The 10719-nt window shown below is 54.9% G+C and overlaps 1 protein-coding gene across 2 annotated transcripts in view; it reads left to right on the forward strand.

Annotated features, from left to right (window-relative positions):
* The window catches only part of TSPO (translocator protein), a 12253-nt gene extending 4476 nt beyond the window's left edge, over nucleotides 1-7777 (forward strand). For both annotated transcript variants that reach the window (XM_019623981.1, XM_019623982.1), the window contains exons 2-4: nucleotides 3887-4097; nucleotides 6708-6846; nucleotides 7343-7777. In XM_019623981.1, coding sequence (XP_019479526.1) covers nucleotides 3916-4097; nucleotides 6708-6846; nucleotides 7343-7531 — 510 coding nt within the window. In that variant the 5' untranslated portion in view covers nucleotides 3887-3915 and the 3' untranslated portion in view covers nucleotides 7532-7777. The remainder of the gene's footprint in view (nucleotides 1-3886; nucleotides 4098-6707; nucleotides 6847-7342) is intronic.
* Nucleotides 7778-10719: the final 2942 nt, after the last annotated feature.

Consider the following 10719-nt stretch of genomic DNA (forward strand, 5'->3'; position numbering starts at 1 on the left):
AGTGTCACTGGCCCTCATATGTGGGATCCGAACCGGGGCCCTCTGGCATCCCAAGCCAGTTCTTAACCATCGCGCCACTCGGCCGGCCCGGGTACTTCTTTTTTAAACGTTTTATTTTGAACTAATTTTAGACTTACAGAAAAGTTACAGACGTCTACAGAGAGCTCCCACATACCTTTCACCGGCTTCCCCTAATGGTGCCATGATCAAAACCAGGGAACTAACATGGCTCCTGTAACCACAGACCTCGCTGGAGTTCCCTGTTTCCCACTAGTGCGTCTTGTCTGCTCCAGGACCCCATCTGGGATGTCACAGTGCGTTTATTTTTCCTTGGCCTTCTGCCGCCGTCGGGGGTTTTTCCCTGGGTCTTTCCTTGTCTATCATGACCTTGACACGTTTGAAGAGTGCTCGAGTACCGGTCAGTTATTTGGAAAAATGTTCCTCCACCTGGGATTGTCTGAGGTTTTCTCATGATTAGGCTGGGCTTTGCATTTTGGGCAAGATTACCCCAGCAGGTGTGTCCGCCTCCATGAATCGTATCAGGGGTTCATGATGCCCATGTGTCTTATGTTGGCGGCCTTAACCTTAAGCACCTGAAAAACGGACACTTCTGAGAGTGAGGGGGGCGCCACAAAGTGGGCATACATTGGGACTGTCCTGGGTAAAGGCTCGTAGGGTCACCCTGAGGAGACCTGAGGTCTGGCCCAGTTCAGTGCCTGACCCTGTAGGCCCCGCCCCTCGGCGCCCAGGCCTCAGTTTCCCTCTCTTTATGTGAGGGTCAGTAGGATGTGAAGGCCTCCCACCTGCCCAGCCCATGTCACGTTCCAGGGGAGGCCTAACCTACTGAACCCGGTCTCGTTATGGTTGCCTGGATACTGTCACCACATTTATTAAACAGGCCCAGCAGGCGTTATGTCCCCATTGCGTAGATAAGAAATCGGGTGAAGAAGCCGCCTGGGCTCGCCTGAGATGACACAGTAGTGGCTGGGTCCCAGCTCACATCCACCTGACAGCAGCACAGGGCCAGTGCTGTCCTGGTCCTGGGGCAGGTGGCACTCTCACCCCCTGGAAGCCAGAGGCCAGGGTAGGAGAGGAGGAAGGGAGAAGCACAGGAACCTTTACTGCTTGGGCCCTGTCTCAGTACCCAGCCCTTGGCAATGTTCATTGTCGGTTTGTCAGTGCAGGGACGTGGGGGATGGGGGAACTATCCCCACTCAACAGGTGGGAAAACCGGCCCAGGGATGGAGGAGTCAGGCACTGAGTGGCTGAACTGGAATCTGCTGGATGTCCAACATTCTTTGATTTTTTTCCTTTTAAAATAATGCTCATCAGAGACATTTTGGAAAACGATAGAGACGTAATGAATGTAACATCATACAGCTTGCCCCTGAGTGTGGGCTTAGAATCCCCGGCTACCTGTCTGCAGAGGAGCCCTGGGCAAATGCCTCCAGTGCTCCGTGCTCCCGGTGTCATTGGCAGGTGGGAGAAAAGGTGCAGCTCCCTTGCAGGTGAGGATATTCAGGCTGGGGCTCTGCCGGGGCCGGGCTTACAGCTCTTCCCCATAAATGTTGGTTTTATGATTACGATGACAACTGCTAACATCTTCGTGCATTTGTTACAATTTTTACAGTGCATATTATATTACCTATTTTTTTTCTTAAAATTGGGATCATTCTGTATTATTTAATTTGATATTCCATGTTCTTAATTGCATGTTAGTTGAGAACAATTTTTACAGTATTTAAGAGCCCTCAGCAGCTGCAATGGGGCTTGATCAGCCCCGAAGAGCCCGGTGTGGACACTTTGTTTGCTTCTGCATTTCACGGGGCTTCATGGAGCCCCAGGGCAGCCTTCGTCCTGTGCTCTGAAGCCCCGATGGCTCCCCGGGGCCTCCAGATTGAGCAGGACCTCTCCCCTGCTTGGGCTCCCCCACCCCACTTGCCTGCCTTGTCATCCTGCCCACCTCACGGTGTCCCTGTGGAGAAAGTGCTCGCTGTCCTGCCAGCTCCATCTTCTCCTGTATCCCGGGGCAGGGTGCCCTTTCTGTGGGCTGTGCCCCTCTAGGGCCTCTCCCACTCCATCCACCCTGGGTCCCCAGCCCCTGCTCTAGCAGGTCGTGCTGCAAATTTGCTGAACTGAGTCCTGTGTGTGGCTTCTTAACTCATGCAAACAGACACTCCCAGATTCTCCACCTGAGATCAGTGTGTCAGTGGGAGCTCAGCCCCTCATTTTATGTTGGGGAACCTGAAGCCCAGCCAGGGATGCTGATAGGCTTAGGGTCCCACAGCAGGTTGGCAGAGCTGGCCCCAGATACCCAGCCTGGGGCCCCCCTTGCTGTCTCTCTGGACTCTCAGCTCCAAGGAGCAACTCATCTTGTCAGGAGCCTGGCACGGTGCTGGGCACCTAGTAGGTCCTCAGCGCAGACTTTGAGGCTGCTGGGCAAGGGGACATGGCTGACGAGCATAATGGGGCAGCCGAAGCCTGGCTCCCTGGCCCTGGAGGTGGCAGGTACCAGGCCTGAGACAGGGGCTTTCCTTGCCCTGAGCCCTGCCACCCTCTCAGTGCTGCTAGGGGACCTCACCTGCCTTGAACGCTTGCTAACTCCTGTCCCTTCCACCCACCACCTCGGTGGTCCTGGGTGTCAGGTGGGAGCAGCTTTTGACCCAGGCAAAGCCTGGCCCCAGAGTGTGTGTGGCCCCAGGCCGGCTGCTTTCTGTTTCTGCACACAGAGGAAGGGAAGGCCACTTTAGGGTGGGCCTGCGGGGAGGAGGGATGGTGGTGGTGTAACACCTGTGTGCAGAGACATTCCCCACCCTGGGCTGGGCCGAGGTAGGCAATGTTGATAACCCATTTTACAGAAGGGAAAACTGAGGCAGGCCCAGAGAATTGAAGTGATTTGCCTGAGGTTACAATGGGGAGCTAGCATTTGAGCCAAGCTCTGTCTGCTACCGGTTGTCTAAGGAATGAATGAATGAGAGGTTCTAGAACAGGGGTCGGCAAACTGCGGCTCATGAGCCACATGTGGCTCTTAGGGTACGTTCTGTCTCAAAAGTTTCCCGACCCCTGGAAGAGCCAATCCTGTCCCTCACAACAATTTAAAAATTATTTGAGAGCCATAAATATATTTTTACATAATCATATGTAAAGGATATTATGTGAATCGTATCCTTTAAACATTTCATGAATGAAACTATGATAGTTTTATTTTCATTTTTAATTTTACTTCAGAGCCACAGCTCACGAGCCGCAGTTTGCTGACCCCTGGCGGCTCTTCCGTCTCAAAAGTTTGCCGACCCCTGGTCTAGCGCATAAAGCGCAGGGTGTGGACTCGTACAGGCCCCACAGACCCCCCAGCCGGCACTTGGCCTGGGGAGGAAGGGCTGGGACACCTGCGTGGTGGAAGGGCCCCAAACTGGCCTGGAGTGAGGAGGCAGAGAGGAGGGGTCACTTGGCCCAGGAAACCCAGGGCCAGGAGTGAGGGTGAGAGCACAGGACCCTGGCAGCTGCGGCAGGAGCTGAAGTGGAACCGTCGGTGGGGACAAGGGTACCTGAGAGGCTCCTGCAGTCAGGTCAGCCTCTGGGTGGGAGCAGGAGTTTGGATGGAAGTGTGTTCACCTGGGGCTGGGATGGCAGGGGCTGCCAAGGAGAACCCAGCCCCTGCTTGGCTCGCTCATTTTTTTCGCACCACCTGACCTTTCAATTCACTGACCGATGAGTGATGAGGGGCTGGTAACAGATCCACCTCAGGACTTGCAGTGACACTAAAGGAGACGGTAGGCCTGACCCAAGGTCCGTGCACAGTAGGTCCTTGGAAAATGCTCAGTGAGGCCTCGGCCCAGCCCTGGATGGCCCCCGCCTCTCACCCCAGCCCTGTCTTCTCTTTCAGAGCTTCTAGGAACAGCAGTCGCAGCAGCGATGGCCCCGTCCTGGGTGCCCGCCGTGGGCTTCACGCTGGCTCCCAGCCTTGGGGGCTACCTGGCTTCCTACCATGTCCGCGGAGAGGGCCTTCGCTGGTATAACAGCCTTCAGAAGCCCTCGTGGCACCCGCCCCGTTGGACGCTGGGCCCCATCTGGGGCACACTCTACTCGGCCATGGGGTAGGTGAGCTCTGGCGCTGGCCTCAAAGCTGTGCCTGTCCCCGAGCTGGAGCAGGCGGGGCAGGGCCATTCTCCCCCTTACAGGGCCCCAGGCCTGAGGCAGAGCTCCTCCAGGGTTTTAACTGTCCAGTGCCCCCTGGGTAGCCGGCACCTTTTCTGGGCCTTGTTTGCCAAGTAAGGGTGGAGAAAGTTGTGGGATCTGTTGGTTGCACCACCAAACTTTCTCCTCCAGGGCCTCCTGGGAGGGGCGGGCCGGATGGCTCAACCCCACACTGGCATCCTGGCTGTTTTCACAACTCCAGGGTGAGACTGGCTCAGTGAGCAAAGTTCAGACGTGGGCCTCTTGGATGCTTCCAAGATCAACAGTGGTGACAGCAGCAGGAATCATAGTAGCTACCATTTGGTTTTTTTGTTTTAAAAAAAAAATTTTTTTTATTGTGAAATACACATTTTTTAGAATTAGTTTCAGCTGTACAACACAGTGCAATAGTTATACTTTTTACCCCTCAAAGTGACAACTCCCCGCCCCCAATCCGCCGCCCCACTCCCCCACCAATATCATACATATCTATTGCAATTCCCTTGACTCCACTCCCACACTATACTCCATGTCCCATGACCATATATATATATATATATATATATATATATTTTATTTTTTTTTGACATACAATATTATACAACATCAGCTTCAGGTGTACAGTGCAGTGATCAAGCCTCTACCCCATCCATGAAGCGGTCTCCCTAGCAAGACATGTGACCATCTGACACCCTACAAAATATTTACAACATTATTAATTATTCCCCTGTCTTTCATATCCCTGTGGCAATATTGTAGTTACCTATTTATGCTGTCTAATCCCTTCCCCTTCTCCCTCATCCCCACCCCCTCCCAACTAGCAACCATCAGTTAGTTGTTCCTCTATATCTCAGACTACTTCGGTTTACTTTGCTCGTTCATTCAGTTTTTTAGATTCCACATAAAAGTGAGATCATATGGTATTTGTCTTCTTCGACTGACTTATTTCACTTAACGTAATAGTCTCTAGGTCCATCCATATCATCACAAATGGTACGATTTCATTCTTCTTTATAGCGGAGTAATACTCCATTGTATAAATGTACCACAATTTCTTAATCCAGTCATCTACCGATGGGCATTTCGGTTGTTTCCAAGTCTTGGCTATTGTGAATTAGCTACCACTTGTTGAGCACCCCGCTCAGTGCCAGGCTGTCTTGGGTAATCTTCATGGCCCCACTATTAACAAGGGACCTCCCAAGAACGCAAGACTAGAGAGTAGGGACCCTGCAGAAGCCGCTGGACTAGACCCTGGGAATTGCTGTGGTGAAAGGAAGTGCTGCGTGGGGGCGCCCCCTGGTGGCGCCAGCGGGAACCGCAAGCAGGAGGTGAGGTCGGCTTCCTGCCCTCCTCTGGAATGTACCCTGCATCCTGGTTCTATGCCAGCCCAGGGCAGGGTGGGGCCACAGATGCCAGGCACGTGAGGAACAGGTAGCGGAGGCCAGACCGGTGCCCTGGGGTTCGGATGGGAGTAAGGTGGTCCCTGAGACCTGGGTGTTCCCTGGGCCCCACTGCCTGCCGGGTCCAGGCCCTGCCCCGTTAGGCTCCCAGCACTTCTTGTGTTCTGCTTTCTCCTCCCCCAGCCTGAGCCAGACACCTTGTTTCTGCTTCAATTTGCTTCAGTCTCCAGGCTTCCCCACTAACGCTTGACCATCGAAATCCTGATAAAGCGCAAATGTGGCCCTAGCTTCTCTCCTGGAACCTCGTGGGGGTTCCCTTTGGCCCTGATGAAGCCAAACCTCTCAGTAAAGAGCCCAGGCGCTGGCCCTGGTCACCTGGGTTAAAATCCTGACTTGACCTGCCAGTTGCCTGTCAAGGGATCTAAGACAGTCGCTTTACCTCTCTGTGCCTCAGCCTCCTCACCTGTAAAGTGGGGGTGATAATTCTGCCCATCTCATAGCGTCGTCCTGAGGATGAAATGAGTCACTGCTTGCAAAGGCTAGAGCAGTGTCTGGGTGTGTATGTGTTAAAGGGCATTAGCTGTTAGGATTGCTGGTATTATCGTATCACTTGTAGCCCTAAGGGCCCCCATGATCAGGTCCCTATCTGCCTCTTCAGCTTCACCTGTCCGGTGCCCCCAAGACCTCAACCTGAAGTCACATAGGCTGACTCAGGGTCTCACACTTGCCTTTAAGCCTTGGCATGTCCTTGTTCCCCTGCCTCCGGCAAACTCCTACTCATCCTGTAAGGTCCATCCCAAATGTTCCATCATTCTGTGCAGTGCCCTTGGCTAGGTTAGGAGCCTCATTTTTCCCTCTTTACAGCATTGATGATGATGATGATGATGATGATGATAATGGTAAATATTTATTGAGTGTCCCATGTGCCAGGCACTGCCCTAAGCACAACCAGTGTGTTAACTCGAATCCCCATAGCAACCCTTTGAGAAATGAAGGCCCAGAGAGGTCAAGTAACTTCCCTGAGGTCACACAGCAGTCAGTGGCAGGGCATGCCTGAGCCATCCCAGAGGTGAGCGTGGAGGCTCCTGGCCTCTTCCCTGTTGGTGCCCTGACAGGTGGCCTGTGTTTCAGGTATGGCTCCTACATGATCTGGAAAGAGCTGGGGGGCTTCTCGGAGGAGGCCGTGCTTCCCTTGGGCCTCTACGCTGGGCAGCTGACCCTGAACTGGGCTTGGCCTCCCATCTTCTTCGGCAGCCGACAAATGGGTTTGGTAAGTGTGGCCTTGGCGTGTCTCCCTGGTTCATGGACACAGCCCGGAGGGGTGGGCCTCCCTTGGGAGACATGGGGTGTCACACACCAGGTGGGGGCAGGGCGGACACTCACAGCTTATGGTCAGCATTTCCTCAGCAGCGCTTAGGGGACCGGTGCCTCCTGTGGAGCCTCCCACAGCTGTTTTTCCTCCAGTGCAGGGCTCTGACTGAAGCAGATGGGGTTGCTGGCTTGGGTTTAGGGGCCCTCTGTAGGGAAACCCATATTATGCCTGGTGCCATGCACCCCACACATGACATGGGTCAGGCAGGGGTGATGGTTCCCATTTTGTATATGGGGAAACTGAGGCAGAGAACTGGGGAGGGGCGTGGCCGGGTCACGTAGGGGTGGAATGAAGTCCTCCCTTGGGTGCAGTGGGTGGGTGCATAGCTGGGACACCCCCGAGTGGTACCTCGAGCCTCAGGCCTCCCTGTCCTCCCTCCCTCATGTCTCCACAGGCCCTAGTGGACCTCCTGCTGACGGGCGGGATGGCAGCGGCCACAGCCGTGGCCTGGCACCGGGTGAGCCCTTCGGCTGCCCACTTGCTCTACCCATACCTGGCCTGGCTGGCCTTTGCGGCCACACTCAACTACTGCGTCTGGCGGGACAATGACGGGCGGCGTGGTGGCCGACGGCTTGTGGAGTGAGGTGCCCTCCCCTCTGAGGGTTGTGGCTGCTGCCAGGCAGGCGTTGCTGGTGGTGGTGGCCCTCAAGATTTCATGGGCACCAGGCCTGTGAGTCTGTCTGGGTCACATCCCAGAGGGTCACCACCAGCTTTAGAAGTGCTTCGGGCTGAGCTCCCACCTAGAAACAGTGTCCTGCGCTTTCTGCACTGCTCAGGGCATGGTCTTGGAACGTGGAATTTTATAAGCCAAATAAAGTTTTTAACCTTCTGACAGTGGCCTTTTTCTTGGGTGGGACCCCAGTCTTGGGGGAGACGGGCTCACCCTCCTACTGGGTCTGTCTGGGCTGCGTCATCTAGATGAAGCTGGACCTGGTCAGGGCTTCTGGGGACTCTTCCCAAGACCCCATAAGAGGTGAGGTGGCCTGCCCAGGTGGAGCGGCCCAGGTTTGACCCGGAGCCCACAGTAGCTTGTGCTGCTGCCTGGCCGGCACAGACCAGGCTGGGGCCTTGGATTTCAGCTGGTGGAACAGGGCCTGCACATCTCCTACGCCTCCAGGAGGCTCAGCCCAAGCTCTCGAAGGATGTGGGCCCACAGTCTGCCCCGAGGCAGGGCCCTCAGTTGGTCCCCACCAGAACGGGGCTGGACACAGAGCTGGGGAAACCGACTGACCTGCCCCTTGGGTGCCAGCACTCTTGCCAGCCTCACCCCACCTGGGCAGCTCCGCAAACACCCAGTCAGTGAGAGATGTCAGAGGCAGTAAGGGCTGGTCCTAGTCCAGCAGACAGTAGCCCCGTGCTGCCCCAGGCCAGCCCACGTTTGGAGGTGTCACCCCTGGCTTTGAATAGGGTGACCCACAACCTTTCCGGGCGGCTGTTTGGAGTAAGTGAGGCTGGGCAGAGGCCTCACACACAAGCAGGCTCCTGCTGGAACGACACCCTCCTTTCCTGCTGTTAGTCCCCCTGTCCTGTGCTGTGCTCTGCGCCACAGCCTCCTGGAACCATGCTGGTTCGACCTGCTGGGCTTTTTGTTGCTTGTTATACTTTTGGTCGTTGAATAAGTTTATGTGAATTGGCATAATTTTCATATTTAGAGTTCTCACAGTCATTTCTGCAGCCGTGAGTTTTGCTGCCCCTCCCCTCACCCTGCTTTCAGCCTCAAATTATGAAAAGCTCATGGAGATGAGCAGATACAGCTGGCTGCATTCTTCTGAGAACTTGCAGATACAGCTGGCTGCATTCTTCTGAGAACTTCCAGGGGCTGTCAATGCACCTGCCCCCACTAGAATTTGATGCCCAAATTGTGCTCTGTAGGAAGCTAGCAGGTTTGCAGCTGTGAGCACCTAGCCGAGCCCTCGGCCTGTTCCCCAGTTTTTCCAGGGCTTATCAGAGCAGAGGAGTTAGACGGGGGACTCTGTGCATCCTTTTATTTCTAAAGTTCTCCAAGGTGGTCGCAGTGTCACGGGCTTCCATGCATCTGCCAGACGCCTTATGTAGCACTTAAGTGCGAGCGAGACCTCCGGGATCTTCTCAGTGACACTCATGTGGCTGCTTTTTGTCCTTCCCATACACCTGTGGGTTTGTCCATCTCTAGCAACATGCCACAGACATCCTACTGGCCCCAAAACATGTACGGCCACAGAAACGCCTGGAAAAATGGGAGAGGAGGTATTTTGCCATTTTGTTTGCTGGCTTTCTCGCGATGCTTTCCCCGTTCTTGTCAGCATTCTCGTCTTTTCCGAGCTGTCACAATCCACTAGGGACTCCAGGGTACTGACAATTTCCATGTTGGTGTAATAGGCACGTCCATACCTCACAGGTTTACCCGGTCCCTCTGGGCTGCTTTCTCTTGGAGCTGCTTCATGCAGTGGAGGTCTTAAATCCAAGTGTTTGCCTCCCTGTCCAGCCCACTGGCCATAGTGGATGCAAGACCAGGCTGCTCACACAGCCCAGAGGGCTCAGCGGGTGGGACATCGGCATGGGAGCCACAGTGACTCTTAGGGGCTGGCTGAGCCCTTTCGGGTTGTGACTGGCTACTCTGGACTTGGCAGATGGAAGGAAGTCCTGCCTCCCTCTCATGCTGGGGCTCAGCTCCGGACTCCGTGAGGCCGAAAAGGAACAACAACGGAGCCACAGATAGGGGGTTCATGCCGCTATACATTTTCGACGACGGCTGGTCGAGACACGAGAAGCAAGCATCTGTCAATACCCCAACAAGGGGTCTTCCTGCACTGCAGTCCGGCTGGCGGCTGGGGAGACACAGGAAGTAGGATCTGCAAGATCTGCGCCATCCTAACACCCGTACTTGCTAATGCAGCCGTGGGAGTTATATGCAAAACAATATAGCTAATGGCCAACTGGTTACAGCTGATGGCCATCTAATAACCGAGCCAGCACCTTTCCACGTGCGGCTGAGAGCCTGGAAACTGCCCTCCTGGCCCTTTCCCAACAAGCCCCTGTGCCGAGACGCTACCATGCCTGCGCCCCTCTATGAAACAGCCATGTTTGGGTGTGCTGGTGTGGCCACAGATCATCACTGAAGATGTTTTCTCATTTCACCGTCAGCATCTCAAGCTTTACCTTTTGGGTTTCTTCTATGTCACCCTGTGGAGCTTTGGTGCAGTTAATACTGCTACTGGAACTCTCCAGCCGACTCAATGTCTGACACAGATTCTGGCTTTTGATGAATTCTTAACAGAGAAAGCGACTCAGGTGAAGATGAGTATGTATGAGAAAGACCGATTTCGAGGGTAAGAACCGTCTGCACTGCAACGAGCCATGGGTCTGCTGGGACGGTGGAGGCCCCGGTGCTGATGGCCTTACTTGGGGCTTGTCTGATTTCCACTGACCAGAGGTGTGAGAGCATCTAGAATTGGGAAAAAGCACATTTATGATCCAGGGACCATGGGGTCTTCTGACCCCCGTGACTGTACCATGCCCCCCCGCCCCCCTTTGGAGTATCCTGGGCAGTCAGGTTTCAAGTGAACTGGGAGCGAGTGGGACAACTCCCGAGGATGAACGACCTGGTGTGTGCACCGTCTTCAGGGGCCGTGCCGCTCCTGTGAGCAGCTGCATGTGGTCCGGGCCGCTGGGTGTGTGGGGGTCTCTGCCTTCCTGTTGTAACATCCAAACCCGCCAGGGGGCATCACTTTGCTGGTCAACAGCCCACATACCCCTCCTGCACCAGCCTGCTGGGCCCGCCCGCAGACCCCA

The sequence above is a fragment of the Hipposideros armiger genome, unplaced genomic scaffold (genome assembly GCF_001890085.2).
Source record: "Hipposideros armiger isolate ML-2016 unplaced genomic scaffold, ASM189008v1 scaffold_572, whole genome shotgun sequence".
Taxonomy (NCBI): Eukaryota; Metazoa; Chordata; class Mammalia; order Chiroptera; family Hipposideridae; genus Hipposideros; species Hipposideros armiger.